This window comes from Peromyscus eremicus, chromosome 3 (genome assembly GCF_949786415.1).
Source record: "Peromyscus eremicus chromosome 3, PerEre_H2_v1, whole genome shotgun sequence".
NCBI classification, from domain to species: Eukaryota; Metazoa; Chordata; class Mammalia; order Rodentia; family Cricetidae; genus Peromyscus; species Peromyscus eremicus.
Genome location: NC_081418.1, coordinates 70,598,123 through 70,624,617, shown reverse-complemented (window position 1 = coordinate 70,624,617; position 26,495 = coordinate 70,598,123). Strand labels below are relative to the sequence as shown.

At 40.9% G+C, this 26,495-nt stretch overlaps 1 protein-coding gene and 1 long non-coding RNA gene across 6 annotated transcripts in view; one reads left to right on the top strand and one right to left on the bottom strand.

The window, feature by feature from the left end:
• The window catches only part of Plekha8 (pleckstrin homology domain containing A8), a 52,208-nt gene that overhangs the window by 18,356 nt on the left and 7,357 nt on the right, over positions 1–26,495 (bottom strand). For both annotated transcript variants that reach the window (XR_009378258.1, XM_059257873.1), the window contains exons 2-9: positions 13,067–13,183; positions 11,063–11,218; positions 9,690–9,814; positions 7,320–7,478; positions 6,383–6,423; positions 4,614–4,771; positions 2,630–2,786; positions 2,275–2,360 (exon numbers count right to left, since the gene is read on the bottom strand). Coding sequence is in view for 1 of the 2 variants with exons in the window: in XM_059257873.1 (XP_059113856.1) it covers positions 2,275–2,360; positions 2,630–2,786; positions 4,614–4,771; positions 6,383–6,423; positions 7,320–7,478; positions 9,690–9,814; positions 11,063–11,218; positions 13,067–13,183 (999 nt within the window). In the remaining variant the exon portion in view is untranslated. The remainder of the gene's footprint in view (positions 1–2,274; positions 2,361–2,629; positions 2,787–4,613; positions 4,772–6,382; positions 6,424–7,319; positions 7,479–9,689; positions 9,815–11,062; positions 11,219–13,066; positions 13,184–26,495) is intronic.
• LOC131906977 (uncharacterized) overlaps positions 1–26,495 on the top strand; it is a 39,124-nt gene that overhangs the window by 11,334 nt on the left and 1,295 nt on the right. For 2 of the 4 annotated variants that reach the window (XR_009378259.1, XR_009378262.1), the window contains exons 2-3: positions 13,117–13,219; positions 17,223–17,511. This is a non-coding gene — a long non-coding RNA (uncharacterized LOC131906977). Of the gene's footprint in view, positions 1–13,116; positions 13,220–16,101; positions 16,291–17,222; positions 17,512–19,936; positions 20,411–26,495 lie in introns of those variants that run through there. The other 2 variants (XR_009378260.1, XR_009378261.1) reach the window with 2 other exon arrangements.

Sequence of the window (26,495 nt, the reverse complement as noted above, 5' to 3'; positions counted from 1 at the left end):
GATCTTTCCCCCAAGATTATTCTGACTTCTAAGTCATTTTCTAAACATAGGCTTTGGAACTGTACTTGCTGCCCAGCTTTTCTCTCATGCTATTTTGAGATGAGTCACAGGAACGAGGTCCTGTGTGGAACATCTGAGGAACATGCCTCATAAATTCAGAGCATCCATCTGAAGTCCTTTAGGTCGGCTGAGCACTTTCAATGTTGCACAGTCTAAACTGAAAGTCTAAATATACCATCAGATTTTAAAGACAGCACCAAGGAACAAAAAACACCTCGTTAACGGCTCTCTGTAATGACAGGTTAATATGACATTTCAGATATGCTATGTTTCAAAAGATATATTAATTTTTATTTTACTACTTTAATGTATCTTCTATAAACTTAAAATTACATGTGCTTTGACTATACTAATTTTAATTTTCCTAGATCTAACTTTCTAATTTTAATTATTTATGTTTGCTAAACATAATCTTTACTTTTAAAATATAATATAAAAGCAGCAGAGAAAAAATAATGAATTCTAAAAATTATCTAGCTGATCTTAAAAAATGGTTCAAAACAACATAGCTAAAAACAAACCCAAATATGAAATAAAATAGCATACTGAAAAGCAATAGTTTCACTGGCTAGAGCCAGAATAAGAAGAAAAAAAAGGCAAAACAGAACACAAAGTAAGAGGTAGAAACACAGCAAAACAGTAGTGAATGTAAATGAATGTAAAAATATACTTCATTATAGGTAATTACCAGAAAAACATAAATTTCAATAGCTGCAGAAAAAGCATTTTATAAAATTATCTGATTTCATGGCTATAAAAACAACTACTAGCATACAACAATGTATCTACATGTATTAATGCTACTATGTAAATAGTATCAAACCCATAAAACTCCAAAGTTTATTCCTAATGAAACACAAAGTTATACAAAGCATTGTTTAGAGAAAATAAACACAACCAAAGTGTGTGTGTGTATCCATTTATATGTTTTATATATCTGTATATAAAAAACATGTGTGTATATATATATATGTATAACACACACACACACACACACACACACACACACACACACATATATATATATCATACTCATGGACTAGAAGACATAATGTTGTGTAAGATATTAATTTTCCTCAGACTGGCTTATAAATTCTATGCAGTTTTAATCAAATCCCAGAGGCCCTTTAATATGTAATTTAAAACTAAAATTATACACACCTGTAAAGGACCTAGAATTGCCTCAACAATCATGAAAAGAAACAAAAGTGGAAGACTTACAATCTCTGATTTTGAGCTTTACATAATTAAGACACTAAGGAAATATAGACAAATCCTGGGAGCAGAAAAGAGACCCATTTTATAGGCCTACAGGTTCTGGAGCAGATGGTCAGAGCAACATGAGAGGATACTGGTGGTTGTTTTCTTGGTAAATGGTTCCTAAATAGCTAGATTATGATTAAGAAAAAATGACCCTCAATCCTCACATCATGACACATACAAAAAGGAATTCCAACATGGACGACGGGCTGAGCAGATGGCTGTAAAGCCCTTGCCTTCACTCGCCAAGACCGGGCATGGAGGCACATGCTGACCGTCTCAATATTGGTAGACCGGGCATGGAGGCACATGCTGACTGTCTCAATATTGGTAGACCGGGCATGGAGGCACATGCTGACTGTCTCAATATTGGTAGGGCCACTGGGGAGGCAGATACAGGAAGATCCTTGCGGCTCTTTGGCCGGCCAACCTAACCTACATGTTTAGCTACAGACCAGTCAGAAATTCTGTCTCAAAAAATAATATGAGTGGTATAAGGAAGACCATTCAAGATTGTCCTCCAGCCTCCACATGACTGTGTACCTATGCACACATGTATTCTAGCTCACATGTGCATACACACACACCATAAATGTATATATGTACACACACACATTTTTTTGAAAAAATTCTTTTGATTGGTAAGATATTTCCCCATAGCAGCGATAGGTTTGAAGGTCTGTTCCTGAACTACTTCCACTTTGCTTGTATGTATATTTTCTAGAAAGCAGAATCCCCTGTTTTCATTATACCACTCTAAGATCAATAACTTAATCAATTAGAATGGAATGGGAAAATATAAGAGTGTTTAAGTCACACAGTTTTCACTATGTGGAATGTGATGTCAAGAGCAAACTAAGTAGAATCAACTTACTGTACATATCATTTGAAATAACTATGATGGGAAAAGCAGTCTAGAAACTAATGAATATAATGCAACTGTAGCTGTCTTACCTAGTACTGGAACCACTGCATAACAAGATGCCAAGAATGCTTCTGTGGGAATGCCACTGTCTTCCAGAAGTTCAATGTCACTAAAGCTGAACAATTTGGTGACATGGAGAACGGAAGATTAAAACCACATCAGCACTCTGCAGTTCAGAGATGTCACAGAAACAGCTTTTTAGGGAAAACCACTTTGCCTGATTTCATGAGTAGCCCCAGACATTATTTTTCTATTATGAAACAATCCATTAACATAATTTTTTGGAGATAATCCACTCTCATAATCCAAATATGCCATCACAACTGATTTTTCAAAAGGGAAACTGGGGTCTGATTGCCAGGGAGTTTAAAGGGCCTGGAATACCTGGCACTCATGGCACTAAAGAAAGTTGGGATAACTTCTTCGCTGTCTTCCCAGACGGATTCTGGCGAGCAAACTGAGTCTGATCCAGGCTGTGCCAGCTCACTGTCATGATTCCCCAGGTTTTTCTCTCCATCCTCCTTCAGTATCTCACCTTGGACTACAAAGTAAACAATGCCTATCACAAAGTTCTTATATATTTAGTATAAAAATTAACACATAATCATTAGTAAAAATTTCTAAAACATAGAACAGGAAATGTATGTACACACATGCACGCACGTATATGCACCTGAAGAACAGATGTGTATCGTGTTTTCAATCATCAGTGCATCACCATTACTTCATTATTGTTCATTACTCTTCAAAAACATGATGTATTGTTTATATATTTTGTATATGTGTGTGGTCAGAGGACAACTTGGAGGAGTGGGTTCTCTCCTTCCACCATGTGCATTCTAGGGAATCCAACCTGGATCATCAGGCTGAGTGGCAAGTGCCTTTACCCACTGAGTAATCTTGCTGGCTGGCCCCTGAAATGTGATTTTAAGGACCTCTTGGTACCAGTTATAGCAATTTGAGAGGCATTTAGTGGTTTCTAAGATCTTTCTCCTACAAATATAGACAGTCTGGTTGTAAGTATATTCTTTGTGGATTTGCCCACTTGCTAACATTTACTTGTGACTCCCAAATCAAGACTTGTGGTGCTTTTCAAGTAACCCTGAAAGCACAGGGTGGTACAAACTTAGGTGTGTGTCTTGCTTCAAATCTCAAACCACAAACGCCTTTATTTCCTGCCATGGTTTTGCATGCATGTGCCTTTTGTTACTAATTTTGTAGTTTAAGAAGGTTCTAGGCAGTAATACTGTCTGGGGTGCAAAAATACAAGAAGTCTGAGATACATCTCCATGGAGAGAGTATGTGTGGACAAGCTTCATTTAAACATGAATTACAGTTGATGCCTGATGCCTGCTCTGAGCTCAATGTTTATCTAGACCACATAGGTGTTTTTAAATAGAAAAGGGAATTAGAGCAATGTTATTCATTGATTGGGTGATCAAAACCACAGGATTGTAGAAAGCAAACTACTCCCTTTGAGTACTTACATTATTTGCTAATCAGTGTTTGGATGACTTTATACAGTGTAAGAATAACCCATGAAAACTGCTATCATGTCATAAAGAACCCTGTTCAAAGGTTTCCCTTTAAATCTGACTGGTCTGTGACCATAGATTCCTATAGAGAATCTTTACTCAAGAGATCAGACTTTTAAGGGTTGTATGTTACTTTTCTTAGATCATTATCTAACAGCTTCTAGGATTAACACAATTAAAAAAAAGAAAAAAAAAAACCTTGACTGGGCTAGAAAAATAAGAGAATCTTTTAAGACAGCCAGAGAAGAAATTAACTTATTTGAGTTAAGTACTCAGACTTAAAATCATTTAGTAAGCACTTAACACACAACTACAAGTTCTAGTATAGTTAATCTGGCTGATATGAAGACAGGGCTTTGTGATTAGTGCCAGTGCAATTAGTAAATTTGAAAGGACATTATTCCCAACTACACATATATTACCTGGAATTTGGCTTGATTAACTCACAGAAGTTTGGTAGTTGGTAAACTGTGACATCCTCAGGCCCTACTAGAAACCAGGAGATTGAAAAACTTAGCTGCTCTAATGTTACATACCAAGTCTGACATTACAGTCTGGGTTCAAAAGACTGAGATATTGTGGGAAAGTCAGTGAACCATTTACACCCACCAAAACACATCCACGAGCATCAGTGCCAAGAACTCTGTATTTCCTCTAAACAGTGTTGGATGGAGTAACAGAATGCTGTACAGTTATGTCACCTGCAGTAGCAAGCTCGCTTAGATCAGCAGCACACTGTTTGGAGGCTAATCTGAATCGGTGCCCTCCTGTGTGTAAGGAAGACCCTAAGTCTATTGTTCAATACAGCCTGCCAAACTTTCTTTTGACTGTACCTGTCACATTATCATCTGTGTTTTCTTCACTTGACATGCTGCAATCTACCTCTGTGGATTTCAAATACAAGGAACTCTTGGTTTTCATTAGAATTTCTTCATCACCATTTACTTCCATATTTAAAGATCCATTTTCACAGTTGTTCAATTCCATCTGCCTAAAACAAATGGTTTAAAAGAAATTGCTGTGATTTGCCATAGGTTGCCCAGATATTACTCTAAAGGATGGGAAGATCCACAATCACCAAACACTGATTAAAAACAGATTTCTTAAACTAAGCCAAACCTCTCAGTCTCCACAGACACCAAGGCAAGTACACTGTAATTCCTTCACTTAGGAGGTAGAGGTAAAAAGACTGCCATCATCCTACCCTATAGATTAAGACCCTCTTTTTAAATAGATAGATAGGTAGACAGACAGACAGATCGATCGATCAATCAATAGAGGAGCCTTACTGGCTTTCCTATACCATGTGACTCAATCCCCTTGCTTCCACCAGCACCAGGAAATGCTCAGGGCAGCTCTTTAGTGTGCAGTAAGCTTTCTCCAGGTGCCACAGTTAACACTTAGTTGACTTTCCTCAACTTCTCCCCGGGAGGTTTTCCTCATCACACTGGCTACTTAAACATGTTTGCTTAGCAGTTAACTGTCTGAAGCTCCAGCTGTGGCCAGCATAAATTTCTCCTGTCAGCAGGAGGATCACAATGCATCCAAGGGACTGAGTGCCCATCAGGGGAGCAGAAAAAGCTGTTTAACACTTAAGTGAACCAGCTGATTCTATTAAAGGGATGCAATATACCCAGTCAAATTAAAGCAGTAACAGGACAGCATCCAAGCCACATAATGATTGTAGCAAATCTAGAAAAAAAATTATTTTTTTTCCCACAAACTCACAGTTCAAACTGTGGGCATACATAGAGCATACACAAACTCAGAGTTCAAACTGTGGGCATACATAGAGCTAAAGTCTCAAAAGAAATAGAAATCGACAAAAATGTTTCTAGTAGAAGTATCTGAAAAGGAAAAAATTAGCGACAACCACATTGAGGACTATCTTTGCAATAACAAATCAAAACACATACACACATGCACACGAACACACCATATATCGACAGCATATAAAAGGATGGACTATTAACAATTTAAAAGGATTATTTGTACTATGTGAATTCATGGGAGTGCCTACACAACTTTACTCTTTTGATGAGTAAAGACCCTGACAACTGTGTAACGGGAGCTTTTCCCTTCTTGGAGGTGCTGCAGACAGGACTCAAGGCCACACACATGCTGAGTGAGCACTGCACCACTGAGCTACACAAACTTGCACCCCATGTATACATTTTTTTAAATCAAAGAATCATTTAGAGTAATGGTACTAGTCTAGATTTTGCTAGCAAGTCACCCATCAACTTATAGAGCTATTTAAGATTCTCATTTCTAAATAAAACAGCACTAGTTTTCCTGGGGAAAAGCACATTGCAGCCAACATTCAGCTCTTCTACAAGACACCTTCTAACTTTCAGCAACTCTAGACAGACTAAGTCAGCGGATGTGATGGCAAGACTCGATTTCCTAGGGAAATTAGCCACATCTGCCCAATTCTGCCACATCCACTTGTAGTTGAGCTTCACACAGAGGGAGTCAGGTAGTTTGCTCCTGGTACCATCTCAAATCACCATCACTACACCACTGCTTCTTTAAAAATAAAGAACACAGTGTATATAGATTTCTAACTTCTAGAAGGAAGAAAAACAAGAGTTTACTATACCTTTCCAATGAATTATGAATTGGTATGACAGGATGTTTCATCTTTAAAAAAGAAAAAGCAAAGAAATGAAAGTTCATGTGTTATTTAGAACATCATCACATAGGAAAGTGGTCAATACAGCCATAATATATATTGCCCTCCTCAAAGAAAGAATTCTAGGGCCCCTCCAAACAAGGTACATCCAAATATCTTAGGAAAGGAAGATGGGGTTTTGAAAGATCTCATTATCATAGCCAAATTCCTAGTGACTAGCTTTTTTTTTAATTTGTTAGCCTTATTCAGCATTAATAGATAGCAAATTATGGTGAAGCATTATACCCAACACTAGAGGCATGAAGGTAAGCATTACAGACATTCCTGCCCTTAAGTCAACTTCAACAGAAGTTAGGGAATAGGGGAGTGAAAGAGAGGTCTTCTTAGTCCAATATAGGGACTGATGGAAGACTTAATGGAAGACGAGTAGGGGCTAATCTGGGAGAGAAGCTGAGATAGTATTCTCAGCACTGGAAAATGGCACAAGGAACAGTACATTCAGGCTAGGCACTGTCAAGGGGAAAAGTGGGTGATACAGGAAGGGGCTATAAAAGTTTTGGTCTGAGCTTATAGGCCATGAGGGAATGATTGCAAGGTTTAGATAAAACCCAAATTATACTTCATTACTGTTGACTAATGGAATGGCCAGGCTGACTATAACTAGTAAGGATAACAGTATTCTAGACAAGACTCTTTGGGGTCATAGAAAAGAGGCTACAGTAGAGAAGTGTATGAAGAGTCAAACTGCTAAAAATAACCAACTAGACATAGGGGACCAAGGGCAGATACAAAGTGTAAATACGGCAAACTGCTCTAAAAGCAGTACTAACCCTGAAAGGATGTGTCCTCTAACTTTTAACATTCCATAATGTTTCTGGAGAGAAACTGAGCTGGGTGGTTTTACCTTGCTGGACTTAAGCACCGCTAGCTGAGGGGATCCTGGGGGCGTATGGTAAAGCAGCTCTGAGGTGAAGGCTGCATTTGCAATCTGCATGCATTCCTCCAGGGTCTTCAGGAATGTGTTGCAGGTTGATTTCAGCAGCATTCCCACATCGATTCCCTCCTACATAACAACCAGAGAGAGAGTCTTTTGTCTTGCTACAAAATGAAAAACTCAATTGCATTATCTCTTGTGAGGTTTATATTCACAAAAAATACTAATGTACACAATCAAGATGTTGCTGGATAAATATGCACATCATGATAAACAACAGTAATGAACTAGCCCAAGCTATCTGTTATCAAACATACCCTCACTGCTCCAGCTAATGGCAACTTCTTTTGGCTCTGCACTGTAAGCTAGTACAGCACTAGGTGCGGGGCATAGATGCAGGCACTGTGTACTGTTTGCTCCCAGTGTGGATCATTTGGGGGTTTATGGTAACTGGCATTTATTTAAACACCTAATAAGTACTTTTTTCTTCTAAAGTAGTTTACTTGTCTGGGTGTTTTGCATCTGGATATTGATATGAGTAAGGTGTTCATGAAACTTCTGGAGCCACACTCTTGACTAGAGATTGGGGAGATGATATGTATTTTTAATAAAGGTCCCAGGCGATGCTGTTGGTTGCAATCCGTATTTGTTATCGAGTTCTCAAGGCTTTCACTGTGAGCACTTTCTTCAATTACAGACTGCTATGTTCACAGTTTTCCCTCCTCTCTAGATCAGGCTTCTACCCTGGCACCACTGAGACTTTGGGTTAGTTAGTATGTGTGTGTATGTCTGTGTGGTGGTTTGAATAGGAATGGGCCTGTAGGCTCATATATTTGAATGCTTAGTCATCAGGGAGTGGCACTACTTGAGAAGGATTAGAAGGTATGGCCTTGTTGGAGGAAACATGTCACTGGGGAGTGGGCTTTGAAGTTTCAAAAGCCCAATCCAGGCCGTGTCTCTCCCTTCCTGCTACCTGTAGATCCAGAAGCAGAACTCTCAGCTACTTCTACAGCACCATGTCTATCTACATTCCCCCATGCTCCCTGCTATGATGATAATGTACTAAACCTCTGAAACTGTAAGCAAGCCCCAACTAAAAGCTTTCTCTTATAAGCATTGCTTTGGTCATGGTGTCTCTTCACAGCAATAGTATAATGACTAAGATCTGTCTGTCTGCTGCTTGCAGGGGTGAGGCACAATTCTCCTGCTCATTGTAAGATGTTTAACTGCACCCCTGGCTTCTAAACACTATATACCAATGGCATTTCCTCAATCCTGACATTCAAAATGTCCCCAGATATAGAACCTGTGGATTGGTAGTCCATGCTCTAGAATATAAATCCTACAAAAACAGGAATGAAATGGCTTTTGCTTTTTCTGTTCCTTCATCCCCACAAACACAGTACCTAAACACAACAAGGTAGCTGATGAATGAGCATAAGAAGCCAAAGAAAGTAAATGAAAGTTTTATCACAAAGACTTCCAAACAGTATTAGTGCCATGGTGTTCTAACACCTAAGAAAATGAATTGACAGTCTTAGGCATAAGCTCTGGGTTCCTCAGGCTGTAGCTCATAGCTGCTGTGAGGGCACTGGAGAGACCCTCTCTTCCTCAGTGAATAATTTCACACACAGCCTAATGGATCTTTTTCTGATGCTTTGAGACAGTAAAGGGCAACTTCATTAACAAATGTTAAAGGTTCCAATCCTCAGCTGGGCATGGTGGCACATGCCTGCAATCCTGGAACTCAGGACGCTTCACTAGGAAGGTTCAAAACTAGCCCGGGCTGAATAGTGAGACCCTGACTCCAAACAAACAAACAAACAGTGAACCTTGCTGGTGATGGCGGACCAAAACCACGTGTCCACCTCTGAAAGCACGGGGCTGCTTCAGAGCACATTTACTGTGACAGAGTACAGTCCTGTCAGTCTCACCAAGAACGACAGACAGCACTGACAGACATCATGCTGACATCTCAGTAGGCACATGTAAGCAGAGTTCAGTTAGACAGGGAAGACTAGTTATTTAAAAAGCAGTGCAAACTGGGAAGAAACATACTTCAGTAAGGTCTTTTTTTTCTTTTTTCTTAATACTAAAGCTAAAAATCCCCCATATTATGCGGATTTTTATGGATTAATCCTACATTCCTTCGAGGGTAAGAAAGTGTGTACTTCTAAGCACTGCAATGCATGCATTTCTGTGTGGAATTCTGCCACTTTCTTCTAAAGAACAGTCAATTCCAAGATAATCAGGAATTAGTAGAGAATAAATGCCCATAGGCGATCTGACATTACTTTTCTGTAGCATGCCAGGAACATCATCACTAAAATAACACTTTACCTCGGAGTCAGCAACACCAGATGTGGCCACTTCTTTTGTTTTATCTACTTGCTGAACAAGGAGGTCACAGTATAGCCTTAGTTCCGACATTTTGGTTTTCAAGTTTTCAGTGTTTTCTGCAAATTCTAAGTTAACAACAAGAAAAGGTAAAGTAGTTACCAGAAGGAATAGCCATTCCCTAGTTAGTAAGCTGCACAGAAGTGGAGGAAGTAACTCATGCCTCAAATGAGGTTTATGGTACTTGTTTTATATGTGATAGGTAAAGATATGGGATGAACAAAAATAGAAAGAGGGCATACCCCAGCTGTTTTTTGAGGTAATGTACTGAACAATCAATCATAGGTTCAGAAAGAGAAGAGTATGGGAAGCCCCTCTCCTGAGAACTGGGAACAGAGCCAGAGCCCAGAGTTCTGGTCTGAGTTCGCCTCTCTGGAATATGGGATCATAGTGATCTGCCCACTGGGAACAGGGTTCTGTCTGAGGACTGGTTCTACATGCACCCACCAGGATTAATGGCACCTAGCTGTTACCAGTAAGGCTCTGCAACCACCTTGGTGCTAAGGGATCAGAAACAATTGCTGCCACTTCTGTTTTTTCATAAAAGTGTTACACATTATCACCTGCTTTGAGTCCAGCCAACAGCTTCAAGAATTTGTTTCTGATTTAGCACCAAAACAACTAAGGAAGAGGCCACTTTATTATGTCTACCTGCAGAGTTAGGAACTTCTCCATCTGTCACATGAAAGGCTCCCTCAGCACAGCCAATCTCTTCAAGTGTACACACAGGCTTGTGGATCTGTGACAGTAGCAACCAGGGGCTAGGAAGTAAGCCTTGACACTCTTAGCCAGTGCAAAGAAGGTCTGCCATGGTGCCCAGACCAAGTGATATCAATGAGCATTAAGCAGCAGCAACATGGTAATTAAGTATCCACCCACCATAGAGGAGACAATGGATAGCAGGTGTATACTGCAGAGAACACCCTGACTCTAGGCTTCTCTGGATCACCTACTCTACACCAAATTTTGTGATAACATTTCATGTCATCACCAGACCTCATAGTCATCCTTCCAAGGCAGAAACCACCACCTTTGCAAAGGTGAGGTGAATGAAGCTCAGAAAAATTAAGTGACCTGTGGCAGAATCATACAACTGTGAAATACTGATACATCATTCAAGCCAGGTGTGTCTGGCTCCAAAGTCTTCATGTTTTCTACCACAGTAAGAAAGCAGAATTAGAATTATGTAGGGACCCTGCTGTGAGTTCTGCTTAGACACATAGCATTCCAGCAATATCAAATGCTGGGCAAGGGAACCCAGAGATGCCTCTGGGTAATTCCCACGGTTCTCAGACAAGGGAACCATCAGTACTTGCCTTTTTCCTTCTGGGTCCTACTATCTGTCAGGCAGGCCTTAGCAGACCCTAGGGCAACCAGCCACCGCTGTCTCTCTGCCACACTTCTGGCTTTTAGGTAGAAATACTGTTCCCCAGGGATGATCAGGTCCATGCGAGTGTTATCCACAGAATGAACTAGGAGCAATGGAGGAGGGGATCAGACTAGGTAAGAATTGCCTGGGCAGCTTCACCCCAACTTTCTGTTCTGTTAAGATTTATTATGCACTTATCTGTGCACTTATGTGTGCATGTGGGGGGGGGTGCATATGCCTGTGTATATGCCAAGGCCAGAAGAGGTCAGCTATTCTCCTCTATTTGTAGCTAGAGTTTTCCTGCCTGGCCCACAGTCAGGACAAATCTCTCTCACCTGCCAGTCCCACAACCGCTCAGACCTGACCAAGTAAACACAGAGACTTATATTGGTTACAAACTGTATGGCCGTGGCAGGCTTCTTGCTAACTGTTCTTACAGCTTAAATTAATCCACTTGTATAAATCTATACCTTGCCACGTGGCTCGTGGCTTACCAGCATCTTCACATGCTGTTTGTCATCGTGGCGGCTGGCAGTGTCTCTCTGACTCAGCCTTCCACTTCCCAGCTTTATTTTCCTCCTTGTCCCGCCTATACTTCTTGCCTGGCCACTGGCCAATCAGTGATTTACTTATTGACCAATCAGCAACACACTTGACATACAGACCATCCCACAGCATCTATCACTCTAACTATTCCTTTGGGGCAGAGCCTCTCCCTGAACATGTGTTCTCATAGCTAAGGTAGCAGCCAGCAAGCCCCAGAGATCCTCCTGTGTCTGTCCTACTCAGATCTGGGGTTACAGCAGTGTGCTGGATACCCGGCTTATTACATGGGTGCTGGAATCTAAATTCCAGTCCCTATTATTGGGCAGCAAGTGCTTTTAACCACCTTTCTAGCCTCCTGAAGCTTCTTCAGAGAGATGGGTCAGTCCTTACCAACTCTTTTAGTGACACTAAGTTCTAGACAGCTTTGTTGATCAGGAAGGGAAACCTTGCAGGGTGTAGTGGCATACACCTTTAATCCTAGCAGTTGGGAGGTAATTACACAGTTCTCATGGGGTTCCGATTAGTACTTGAGGGGTTCATTATACAGGAACAAAGCCTCCTCCCTGGTTTCTCTGGCTTCCCATGTGATACCTGCCTTCCCTATAGTCTATCATCATGATGTCATCTGCCATGGTATGACCTACCCAGTGTGCTCTAACCAGAGTTAGCATTCTTCTATTTTAGACTTCCATATTCTAATAGTATTAGCTAACTAAAATGATTTTCTTTACATTACCATACTTGAGTATTTTATTATGACAACAGAAAACAGACTAATATACCTTTAATGAGCAAGGGTACAATCTTTATCTCCTTGTAGTTATTGGGAATCAAGAACCTATTTCCCCTTTTCTACTTTCCTTCAGCAGTCAGGCCAAAGTGTGGGTCTCAGAATCCTTCCAGAGAAGAAACTAGCAAAACATGTTCTCCTTCACTTTCCCCAAATTCCCATCGAACAGTTTTCTTCTCAGCCACACATCTCACTGTCCAAGAGTCTAAAGCTAAGAAGTAAAGACTATTTGTTGGCCCTGTAAGTATTTGCTTATTTTGATTGGGAGGTGGGTTGGGCAGATGGGTATGTATGTCTATCCTGATTTAAACACAAAAGCATTTGATGTTACAGTAAATCACCGACACCTTACAATCTCCAGCCCCATGTGAGCAGGAAAGGAATGGGTACTGTCTGAGTGTGAAACTGCTGCTCCCATTATTCTGACTTAACCCATCCTGAAAAAGCTGGCTGTAGTTTTAGATTTCTTACCAAGGCTCTACTGCAAGGACATTGTACCTCATATCCCAGTGTGTACTGCAGGAACAACAAGAAAGGCATGCAGGGGCCAGGGCTTTGCCATTCTTCTAGGGAGGTACAAAGAAAAATAAAAGTTGTAAGCTGCTTGTCACTCACCTTGAATCTCACAAACTGCCATCTGGATGCTCCCTTTACAACCCTTCCAGGCATCTTCAGGAGAATCGTAATAGGACAGTATTCCCCCACAAAGAAGGAACCATCGAGGCTGCCAACCTAAAAACAGGGGAAAAGCAGGCACAATTACTGCTGGTGTGTAAAGTGTCAACCCAGGCACAGAAATGGGACCTAATAATGCAGAGTACCAACTCCCAGATGTGAAGCCTTTTTCATTGCTTCTAAGAAGGACGTGGGTTAAACTTGTCCGTTTGAACCTATTCTTGTAAAATGAGAAACAAACAGTCCTACAGGTATATACTTTAGTCACATTAGATACAGAAGCTGGGAAGGATCAGGAGTAAAGAAGTGATGGTGAAGCTGGGCAGTGGTAGCACGCTTTTAATCTCAGCACTTGGGAGGCAGGGCAAGCAGTTCTCTGTGAGTTCGAGGCCAGCCTGGTCTACAGAGTGAGTTCCGGGGCAGCCAGGACTGTTACACAAAGAAACTCTGTCTCAAAAACAAAAAGTGACGGTGATATGTAATAAGACTTACACAAGATTTTTATTTTCATTCCCTGCCCCCCTTTAACACAGTTCTAGTAATTTGTGATTCTTCATTTTTTTTCAGACAAACAATTACTGTCCTGACCATCATTGTTCTCACACATCCATCCCCTTTGTCTAAGAATTATCAGGAACTTAGAAACTGTGCAGCGAAGATTATGGTGACATCTCAGAAAAAGGAACGTGGTGTCCAGACTAATGAATCGGTCTACAGAGCTCTCAGACAGATTGCTCTGACCATTTAGTATTGGCCAACCAAAGCACAGAAACCTTAAACCCTCAAGATTTAGCTCTACTCCTGTCAATATCTGGGTATGGGGACAAGCTATATACAGCAGAAGCAGGCATCTTAGCTAGTCTTCTTACATGCCCTGTAATTCCAAACAAACCAAACTGATTTGCGATGAATCAAACTTCATCTTCCTCATAAAATGCCCTGACTATTTTGAAACACACACACACACACACACACACACACACACACACACACACACACACACACACTCCCAGCAGGCATCTTTAGTTAGGTATAGTTTTCCTCTTTGAAGTGCCACATTACCTTTCTCTCATGTGACTTGACTATGGCTGAGGCATCCAGAGAGAAGGTTGTGGGGACTTTGAGCAGAGCTCCAAGGACTGAACAGACACAGATATCTGTTCTCGCAGAGGACCACAGTTTGGTTTCCAGCACTCACATGGTTCCAGAGGATCCAATGCCCTCTTCTGGTCTCCGTGAGCACCGAGCAAAGCACAGCAACATACATGCAGGCTAAACATTCACATGCATAAAAAAATAAAAACTTTTTGTAGTATGGTATGGGTACAACACCAACTGCTGTCCACATGATACTTATTTAAGTTTGGGAGATGCTGTACTTCCTGGAACCACTCCTCTCTTCCTTGTTCCCCCAGGTTGAGTGGTCTGCACTAAATCGAAGGGAAGGAGTTGGGAGGGCAGGTGAGATGTCCCTCCCACTCACCAGAGCCTGCTTTTCTAAGAACCACACAAGACACAATCCTGCCAGGAAACACTTCTCTCACTTCCTTAAATAAAACTAGATGAACATTAATTCTCAATGATCTACTCTTCAATAATTCCTGAACTGAAATATCCTGACGTATGATTTTTTTTCTCACCAAAGATAAATATTCTTTCAAAAATTGCAGCTATTCCTCTTGTTAGCCTTTCTGTACTGAAAGTTTCTGCCTAGAGAGGAAGACCCTTTATTGACTATAAGGCACCCTATGGTCTTATCATGGTCACGCCTACAATCCTAGCAAACTTGTTGAGATGAATTCATAATATATTTATGTTGGAAGAGATACTTTGTAATCTCAACTTCAAGTTCTACAGAAACAAAACGTGATGGCCACCATCCACACAACCCAGTAAAGCCATCATTGATCGGAGTACACCGCGGCTCTCCTGGCATCACCGAAGCACTACACGTCTGCAAAAGAATCTGATTATCGACGCCACTGTTTAGGCCGCTTCGCCCTCACTGAAACAAAGTTTCTCAGAATCTGAAAAGGGAAGAAGTCTTTGAAATCACCTAGGCCAATCTGTTCAATTTATAGATAAGGAAACCTATCTCAAGGCACATACTACACACAAGAGAACTAAGGAGAAAATCATGCCTCCCTATATTGCCTCTGTGCACACAAAAACTCCTAAGCTTTGGCTCCCTGTTGGTAGAAAGCCATCCTGATATAGAGCAGTCTTTTCACTTAGAGCTCAACTCCTGCCACTCTGACTTGTGTGGACACTTCCTGCCCCTGAAACATACCACAACTTTTGTGTAGAAAGCATTTGAGACATACCTGATAACTATTTCATCAAGTTTAGGACTTTTGCTTTAGCAGTCTCCAAGAAAAAGAAGCAACAGGATCACATATTGACATACCAAGTGAATTACTATAAAGAATCAGCTCATCCCAAGATCTGCAGTCAGCAAAGCTGGGGCCCACAGAGCAGGTTTCAAAGAAGGTCAATATCCCACCCCATTCATTCTAGCTGGGCAGGTGGAGTCCCTTCTTACTCAGCCTTTTTGTTTTATTCTAGACTTTAAGCAGCTAGGTGAGGCCCTATAAACATGATTGGAGGAGCATTCTATTTAATTAATCTGCCATTTCAAGGGCTAATATTATTTAAAAATACCCTAGACCCATCCAGAGTGTTCCCCCAAACGTCTGAGGATCTGAGCCCCTCAATTTTCCATTACTATGACAAACATCCTAAGATAAATCAACTTGCAAGGAGGAAAGGTTTGGGCTTAGTATTTTACCAGATGTTTCAGGTCATGGTCACTGGGACTCCACTGCTTCTGGACTGTGGTGAAGTGGTACATGATGGTAGTGGCCAAGAGCTTGTTGATACAAGATGCTTGCCTTATGGTAGCAGGAAGCAGGAGAGGGACCAGCATCCAACTTTTCCAGAATATGCCCCTCAGTAACCCCACTTCCTTTTCCTAGGTTCCTCATAAAGTTTCTGCCACCTGCCAACAGTATGAAGCTGAGGACCAAGACTTAATTAAGCACATGGGCCATTGAGGAGCATTCCATATCCAAACTACGTCAGCCCGCTGTGGCTCAAACTGACACTAAAATAAACCACCACATCAATTTCAAGAGCATTTTCAATGTAGCAAAGATTTTTTAAAAACTTGCCAATTAAACAAAGATAAAACACTAATCACAATGTGATTCCAGATTCTGTAATAATAATAATATAATAACATCTTGAAATTAAAAAAGAATGTACTAAGCTAGCTTTCTCTTACAGGGATCCTAAAATGCTGAAAGTCCTCCCCTCTCTGCACAGCTCAGCTGCAGTGAGCTTTGAGACTTGCTGGTGGCCTGCACTGGTGAAGGCACAGAGGTCCTTGTGCTCATAGAGAAGCACTAAGAGAGCTAGGAATGCTAATCACGCAGGGGTGTCTCCTCAAGGGAGGAGATACAAATCAAATACCTACATTCCATCCAGAAAGCTGAGAATGGATGTTGTTAATGACCTAGTGACCTTTTTGCTATCTGAAGGAACAGATGTCACCCTAATTCCCCAGAATGATTATTCCAGACTCTTTCCTCCCTAGACCATTACCTATCCTTAGGGGAGATGTCACACATGCTTTATGGCCTGCTGACCTCTATGCTATGGGTCAGAGACCACACTAGATTCTAGGCCTTTTAGCTATAGAACCCACCCTCATGGTCACATGTACTTTGTGAAAGAGTTTCTATGTAGTCACACCTTAAACTTTATTGTGCACCTGGAACTGGACTGATTGGACTGATTGTTGCCTGGAAACATTTCTCCAAATTGTACTATGTTTTAAATATGCTGACTATGAATGGCCTGCTATTAGACTCTCCAAAGTCTGATCCAGGTTGACAAAGTCAATCTGCACCGGGGTTTCATTCTTATCTCTTTGAGTGGTTCACTTCCCTGAATGACACCTGCAGGGACCCCCTCACTGTGCTAATGACTGAAGCAACTTCTTACTTACTGTAAATTATGTTTACCTGGGGGGAGGTGTAATTATTCAAGGGAATTTCAATATGTCACCATTTTATTCTTTAACTTGGAACTATAGAAACTGTGACAAAGAAGAGCTGTTTTAGAAGCTCAAGGTTCCTGAAGTCTCAAAAGACACATTAAGAAACCCATTCCTGTTAGACGACATTAAATGCTGTGATGGAAAGTCCGATTAGTGCTGGACACACTGTTCTCTTTAGTGCCCAATGCTGACAAACTGGGCCACCATCCAGCAAAAACGAACTGTACAAGAAAAGATGCATGGACGGTGAGGTGGCTATGGATTTACTTCATGTTTCACGATATTCTGCAGATAGCCTGGAAACGAGAGATAATAAAGACTCAAGGTAATAAAAGACTGGTGGAAACTATGGGTCTGTACGATTCCCTGCTCCTTATCCTGCCAACTGACTATCTTCCTGCCTAACCTAAGCCCCTTTTTGCTATCCTCTATTAAGGAGGAAACATGTTTTCAAACTATATACACGGAAGGATGAACCAAGAAACTCTAGCGGTTTAGCTCGCACCCTCTTATCACCGGAGATGGCACTCAGGGGGAAAACAATATACAAATGCAAATTTGTGCTTTGTATAATTCTGGATTACGCCACTGCAGAAAGTATACTTGACATTTTTTTTTTTTTTTTTTTTGGAAATTCAGCATTCACCCTGCATATTTCCATTGCTGCAAACCCCTTTCTCTACACTTCACATAATTTGGGTGAAGTTGCCCAGTTTCAAGATAGGTATGTGTATGCAACAGGTGTAACTGGAGTTTCACATACTCCAACCTCAGTGAGTTCTAGAATAAACAACTGGCTCAATGAGCATTCTGTGAACTTCCTCTAGGATCAGAGAAAGACAGAAATTACTGGAGACTGTCCCTTTTTCCTAGACTTTAAGGATACTTGGAAGCCATTTTGTCATTACAAGGTACCTAAGCATGACTGTCACATAAGGGGAAAGGGAGGCAAATAATTTGAGGGGCAGAGGGAGAAGAGGGAAATTTGGATGCTGTTCAATCAGAGTATGTCATGCCTGAAGGGAAGACACTCTTGGATTTCCAGGTAAGTGAGGTAATCAATGTCCTGGTTGTTGTTGTTGTTATTTGGTTTTTCGAGACAGGGTTTCTCGTGTAGACCTAGCTGTCTTGGAACTTGTTCTGTAGACTGGGCTGGCCTCGAACTCACAGAGATCTGGCACCTCTGTGGTAGTGCACATCTTTATTATTTTTTGTTGTGTTTTGCAAACTTGGCTGAATAGGAATTTTCTTCAAACAAGAGTTCTAAAGAATCAACTCACCAAACATACAAAAAGCACTTGACAAAAATCTAAAGTTCTTTCATGATAAAAAAGAAGAAACAAACAAAACCAAAACTAAGACTAGAAAAGGCTTTCCTATAATTAATATGCCCAACAGTGAGAGATGGAGAGCTTTTTTCCCTAAGATCAGTGCAAGATAGGGTTCCTGCTCTTGCCATTTCTACTGAACATTGCACTGCAGGTTTTAGGCAGGACAGTGAGTGAGAAAATGAAATAAAAGGTATCCATATGAGATAGGAAAAGGCAAATCTAGTCAGTTCAACAAGATTCAATGTATGAACACCAACCACACTTCTGTAGAGAAGCAATGAACAATTTGAAAATAAAATTCAAGAACCATTTACTGTAACATCAAATAAGCTACTCAGAAAAGCAGTTCAACGGAAGTGTAAAACTCTGAAAGAGACAAGATACCACTAAAATTTTGTTAAAGTTGCTGGGCATAGTGGTGCAGGCCTTTAATCCCAGAATTTGGGCAGCAGGTCTCTGTCAGTTGAAGGCCATCCTGGTCTACATCATGAGTTCCAGGACAGCCAGGGCTACATAGCAAGACCCTGTCTCAAAACAAAATAAAACAAAAAACTAAAGTCCTAAATACCACCACTCCCAAACTACAGTCTGCTGTCCCTTCCTCACACAGCGGATGCTTTTTACACTTAATCATCAGACAATCATTTGCAATTCATTCTTTCTGGGAAACAGAGGTTTGCTGTACAGGTCATGCTAGCCTCAAACTCCTGAGTTCAATGGATCCTTCTGCCTTGCCTTCCAGGGTAGCTAGAACTACACATGCCATCATACCTGGCTAAAATAAGCTGCCTTTATCTTAAACTAAAAAGCTTTTCAACTCAATTAATATTGAAACACACACACACACACACACACACACACACACACACACACACCCATAATTTTCTTCAAAATATGTACTTACATTTAGATGCGAACTTATATTGCTTGTGTTAATTTGGCACTTGTAGCCAGAAGTTTTCTCCAGTCCTGTGGAATCTTTCCCACCCGCATCCTGCAGATGCTTGGTCCCAAATAAACGCACATAGGCTTATATTATTTTTAACTATGGCCATGGCAGGCTTCTTGCTAGCTAGCTCTTATATCTTAAATTAACCCATTTCTATAAATATTTTCTTTGCCACGTGGCTTGTGGCTTACTGGTCGGTACTTTACATCTTGCTTCTCCTGGCGGCAGCTCCCAGCATCTGCCTTGCCTCTTCTTTCCCTTCCTGTCTATCTGTTTGGATTTCCTGCCTGCCTTTAAGCTGCCTTGCCATAGGCCAAATGGCTTTATTTATCAACCAATCAGAGCAACACATATTCACAGCATACAGAAAGACACCCATAGCAGGCACTAAATTTTCTTTTTCAATATTCTAACAGAACTACTACTTTAAAATCAAAATTTCTAAACACAAATGTTTTACTTCTTTAAAGAATCAAACTAAAGAAGAAACACATGAGCCATGTCTGAGTAATGCATGGAGACGAGTGCACTATACAGTGTATGACAAGCAGCTCATCTGGACCACTCTGAGGAAGGGGATGCCTCATTAAACAAGCATCTGAAAGACTTTAAAATTTCTATCAAGCAAAATGTATCCTTTAGGAAACAAGTCCAAATTTCAACAAATGCACAGGTCTCTAATAGTACAATAGTCAAGGGACAAACACTGTCCTTTCCCAGATTTTCTTGGGCTACTCTTTAAGGTCAAGTCTCCCCTGGTATCTTAGTCACTGTTCTGTTACTCTGAGGAGAGACACTATGACCAAAGGAACTCATTAAAAAAAAAAAAAAAAAAAGCATTTAATTGGCAGCTTACTTAGTTTCAGAGGATTAGTCCATTATCATCATGGCAGGGAGCATGGAGGCTGGTAGGCATGGGGCTAAGAGCTTACATCTGATTTAAAGGCAGGCAGGCAGAGAGAAAGAGGAAGAGAGAGAGAGAGAGAGAGAGAGAGAGAGAGAGAGAGAGAGAGAGAGAGAGAGAGACAGACAGACAGACATTGGGCCTGGCATGGATTTTTGAAAACTCAAGCCTCCTCCAACAAGGCCACACCTCCTAATCCTTCCTAACTGGTTCACCAACTGGTGACTAAGCATGCAAATATATGAGCCTATGAAGACCATTCTCATTTCAAACCATCACACCTGACCAGCCACTGAAGTATTTTCATTTTAACTTCAAAGTATTTCCCAATTTAATTAGGGACTTCCTTTTTTGATCTTGTTTATGTTACTATGAAGTATAATATTTAATTTTCTCATATTTGGGGATCTCTACATCCTTTTAGTTATTGATAGAGTGATTTCTGTTAAGGACACAGAACATTTTTTTGATACCACTTGGTAAGGTTGAGTGCTATGGCCCAGTATGTGGCCAATTGTGGTGAGTATCTGTGGGCATTTGAATAGCTGCTGTATTTTGTTTTCTTTTCCACTGTAACCATAGGAAAGAGTCTAAAGGGGGCTCCTCCTTCTTGGCCCAATAATGATTCTCTTAAACAAGTGAACAGCAGGATGCCATCAGGTGAAATGGCTACCTTATGCTAGAGCAAGGCTTCTTACACTTCCATTTATGATTTATTTTTATGTGTAACTTTAGCATTTACTGATAATAAATCATTAAGAGGTTTATTTTAAAACAAGTCTTTTAGTATACATATAACCCTACATAAAAGGTAAGAAGTAAATCTGCATACTAATAAGCGATATATGCTGGTTTCCTTTTATATAAATGAAATCTTGGCTGAATATATGACACTGCAGGACAAAGCATCGTCAATGTTTTTTAGTTAATTACCTTTTTTTGAGGTAGGGTCTTCACCACATAACTTTGGTTGGCCTAGAACTAACTATGGAGAGCTGGACAGCCTGAAACTCACAGAGACCCTCCACCTCTGACTCCTAAGTGTTAGGGTTAAAGGCATACCCCACTATGTACTCAACTTATTTTGATTTTTATAATGGTCAAGGCAGAGAATGCCACTTGGTGTAAATACATCACAGTATAAGATGGCAGAAGTGTTTCAGGGCCATTTTAGACACTGCTGAAAATTCTGTTCTACCAAGCCAAAATTCACTGACTGGATTTTATGAAACTCAAGTTAGAAATTCAAATAGGAATTTTGAAAATCTGAGGCTAGAGAGATGGCTCAGCAGTTAAGAGCACCAACTGCTCTTCCAAAGAAGCTGGGTTCATTTCTCAGCACCCACCTGGAGGCATACAACCATCTGTAACTCCAGTCTCAGAGGATATGACACCCTCTTCTGACCTCCCCCGGCACCAGGTACACATGAGGCACTTATGAGGTACACAGACATATATGAAAGCAAACACCTATACCCATACAATACAATAAAATAAAATATGAAAGTAAAATATATTCTAATAGAATTCAATCCAAAGATAATACTAATTTCATACATACAGGCAGTAGGAAAAGAATCAAGCTGCTATGTATTTTTAATGTTTTTTTTTTACTCTTTGAAAGTCTCAAAAATTTATACAGTGTATTTTGGTCATAACCACCATCTTCTCCCTCCAGTTCCCCTTAGTGCTCCCACATTTCTCTCCCAACTTCATGTCTTTCATGTTTTGTTGTTATTGGTAAGCTGAGTCCAAATAGTGCTTCCCACATGTGCATGGGTGTAGGGCCATTCACTGAGGCTTAGGCAACTTAGTAGCAGCCACGTCTCCAAAGGAGTACAATTTTCCATCCCTCAGCAACCATTCACTACATCTTTTTAAAGAGCAGAAAACCTGATATGCCTAGTAAGAACACTCCAGTTCCTGGTGACATTAGTTTTCAATCTAGGCTGAGATGTTTCAAGCAGCATCTGTAGACAATATGTGGTCTGGCAACATGCACAGTGTAAGTGCACATGTGTGTTCAATGGAATGAAGGTCTGACATGCAACATAGGTGAGTGTACTTGATTTTGAATTGATTCCTGGACTGTGGGCAAAAACCTTTTTACCTTGGTTGCAACTCCCTCCCATTCAATTATACAACTCTCTACAAAGTTGAGACCCACAGTTTTAGAAGCTAGGTGCTTGAGTACATCAGTCATTCTGTCTATAAACTCACCAGAGTGCCTTAAAAAAAAAATCTGCCAATTAAGGTGTTAATGGGAACCAAGTGTTTATAATCTCGCCATTAGCAGGAAGAATCATAAAAAGAAAACATCGATTCATTGTGAGTTTTTAAATTCACAAGAAATGCTGCTGTATAGAAATCCAGGGGGAAAAAAAGAAGAGCATTATTTAAATCATATACTGAAAATAAAGTAGAAAATAATGTGAAGGAAATGTACTTTTTGATCAGTAAAAGGAGAGGCCACTGACTACAATAAATGGGCCAGATTGGTGGAGCAAAGGCAGCAAAATCCCTTAACTAAGCTCCTGAGTCCCTGAACTAAACTCTTGAGGCCCTGAACTAACCTCCTGAGCCCCTGAACTAACCTCCTGAGTCCCTTAACTAAACTCCTGAGCCCCTGAACTAACCTCCTGAGCCCCTGAACTAACCTCCTGAGCCCCTGAACTAACCTCCTGAGCCCCTGAACTAACCTCCTGAGTCCCTTAACTAACCTCTTGAGCCCCTTAACTAACCTCTTGAGCCCCTTAACTAACCTTTTGAGCCCCTTAACTAACCTCCTGAGCCCCTTTACTAACTTCAGCTTTAGCTTTTCCCACAAAACTTCTACTGAGTTTGAATGTTTCCTAGTAGTTGCTGCAAGCTTTTAAAATATGTAAATCTTTGCCCTCATAGAGAGCAACAGAAAATTCAGCTTTTCCCTAGATTATTAAGGCCAAGTGACTAATGTTAAGAAAATAAACTGAAATTAAAATTCTTAAAGGATTGACAAATTTTCTGAAGCAGTAAGGCAAAATTTAACTTTTACCATAAAATTATAGTTTCCATGTTTTTAATCCATGTTATAATACAGTGTTGCAGTGGTTTGAATAAGAATGGCCCCATAGGCTGACATATTTGAATGCTTAGTCATCGGGGAGTGGAACTATTTGAGAAGGATTAGGAGGTGTGGCCTTGTTGGAGGCAGTGTGTGTTGGAGAGGTGGGATTGGAGGTTTCAAAAAGTTCACACAGGGCACAGTGTTTCTCTCTGTCTGCTGCCATGCGTGCCGCCATGTTCCCACCATGCTCCCCCACCATGATGATAACAGACTCACTCTCTGAAACTGTAAGCAAGCTCCCAATTAAGTGCTTTGTTTCATAAGAGTTTCCTTGATCATAGTGTCTCTTCATAGCATAGAACAGTGGGTAACACAAACATATATTGTTTATATTATATAAATGTGTTAAGAATGAACCATTTTAAACTGAAGCAAAGCATTTCCTGATCTCAAGTAACCCTGACCTCCACAACAACCTTGATGGCTTTCAACATCTGGCCTGGCACTCAGCCACACCAGGTCTCCTCAGAGCCCACCTATACCTCAACATCTCTAGCAGAGCCCCACAGAGAAGTTGGCTAGGAAAGCCTTGGGCTTCTGTGCCAGGACAGTCAGTAACTGAGGAGGAGGGAGGAGAGGGAAGAAACACCCCTTATCATAACAGGTAAATTGTGATTAGCCAAATTACAGGCTCCTTAGTTAACATTAATTAATCCACAGAGCATGATTTTAGCAGTTAAAATTGTCAGGCCTAGAGTCTAGAGAAAAGATCGTAGACCTCAAGAAGGGACAGGCTTACAGAGGGAGGGGATGCAGGTAGTGAAGGGCTAAGTATAATCACAGTTATTCAAAACTCTCTGGAGCCTCCTGTGGAGTCTGTTCTGTTGTCTCTCTTGTGTACACTGGGCAAACAGACTGCATACTTCTTTATCGTGTATTACATGCTTTCTGCATGTACCACCAGACTAGAGTGAGAACATTTTGGCGCAGTCATTGCTGCAAGACACTCATTGCTCTGAGCCTTCTTTGCAACTAGCTAGCAGAGGCAAACTAAGTAGTTTCAAAGTCTCCTTCCAAACTGATGACATCATCTTCCCTCTCACTTGGTGTCTTTCTGAGCACATCTTGCATCACATCCAAGCTGTAAGCCGAAAGCCCAATTCTGCCTCACCCTCCAGGCCAGTCACTGAGCCCCTCCACTCTCAATATTTCTGTGTTTTCAGCATCCCACTGTGCCACACTGGGACATGGAGTGTGAGGTCACAGACAGGATGGTAATGCAGAATGGGCTCACTGTGTTTTTAAGTTATTTATCATGTGAGCCTAGGCTTACTCATCAGTGACAAGGGAATACTGCCCTTCTCCCCTTCTCCCCACCTCCACTTCACTCTAACTCACTTGTCATGTCCAGCCTGGTTAGTCTTCCTTAAAGATTGTTTTTACCCATTCTTTCTTCCCATTCTGAAGTCCTGAGTGACTGTCTACCATACAAACTCCACACTTTCCAGTTTAGTGTAATAATCTCTCTCCTCACACCCCTCTAATATTTCCTCCTTTTGGAAAAGAATGTGTTTTGGTTCTGTTTCCCCCTTTGAAATCCAGTGCTGTGCCTTACCTGTGTCCACACCAAGTCTACCCACCCTTGCATCTTACCTCTTCCAAGATGCTTTTCCTTCATCGCTGCTAAAAGGGGGTTCTTAACATTTGTTCCTGACAAAAATGTGCCTGTTTCTGTTAGCTAATTTTATACTTTCCTTTTTTTGTTCTTTTTTTTTTCTTCCTATTTTCTGGCTTCTTACACTGGTGTCACAGGTAGTGTAGTGGAATACTATTTTAAGGTGTGTTACTTTTGTTTATGTTGCATTTGTTTAACTCTGTGAAGCTGTGTTACTGTGCTTGTGTAAAACACCTAATGGTCTAATAAAGAACTGAACGGCCAACAGCAAGGCAGGAGAAAGGATAGGCGGGGCTGGCAGGCAGAGAGAATATATAGAAGGAGAAATCTGGTAGTAAAAAGGTAGGAGCCAGAGGAGGAGGAGGACTCCAGCCACCCAGCTACACAGCAAGCCATGGAGTAAGAGTAAGAAAACAAGAAAAGCCCAGAGGTAGCAAAAGGTAGATGGGATGATTTAAGTCAAGGAAAGCTGGAAAGAAACTAAGCCAAGCTAAGGCCAGGCATTCACAAGTAAGAATAAGCCTCTGTGTGTGATTTATTTGGAGCTGGGTGGCCGGCCCCCCACCAAAGATCCAAAGATCAAACAACAACAGCTAAGGCTGATCTCTCTCTAAGAGGTGAATACAGGCCAACAGAGGGAAGGAGCAAAAGTCACCTGCAATGCCAAACCAGATGGCCCAAAATGCCTACAGTTGAGCCGTCAGAGGTAATCCAAAGTTGCTGTTAAAATCTCAGGAAAGCCACTAGAGTGAAAGATTAACACCTAACTCCTCTAGAGACAGCTATATACCATGTGATCCTCCAAGACTTGGCAAGTCACAGCCTTGGGGCAGCTACATAAAAATTTGTATGTCCAAACCCACAATCATGGAAGCGAATTTCCATGATTGAGAAGGCCCTCTGTCAGACTACAATCTCTTGAGCACAAAGACTCTGTTCTGCTCCAAACAGGGGTCCTAGCACTCTCAAAGGGTCTGATGGATGAGAAACTCAAGCTCAATATGGGTTTCTCAGATGAATAAATGAAAAGGGAGTAATAGTGTTGAAAGAGATTTGTGAAATCATTTCGCTGATTTTAAAAATAAGGACAGCTTTTTGTCTTAGAGCATTTCTAGCTGAAGGAAATGGAGTGTATTTTCAAGCAAATGTTCAGTTTCCTGTGCTAGGACAGAATACTGAGAACAGCTCTCTGTAGCAGTATTTTTCATATATATCACATTTCTTGATCTTTTCAGGTGCTGCCACATACTCCACAAGCCTGACGCAGGATCCAAGAAAACAGCCAGGCATTGTGGCACTGAGATGTGCCTTACTTGTCTTATACATCCGTCTGGTACACAACATAAAATCATCTCTCTTAAATCTGGTTCTAAAGGAACTTGGCTGACTTTTGCTCATTCTAAA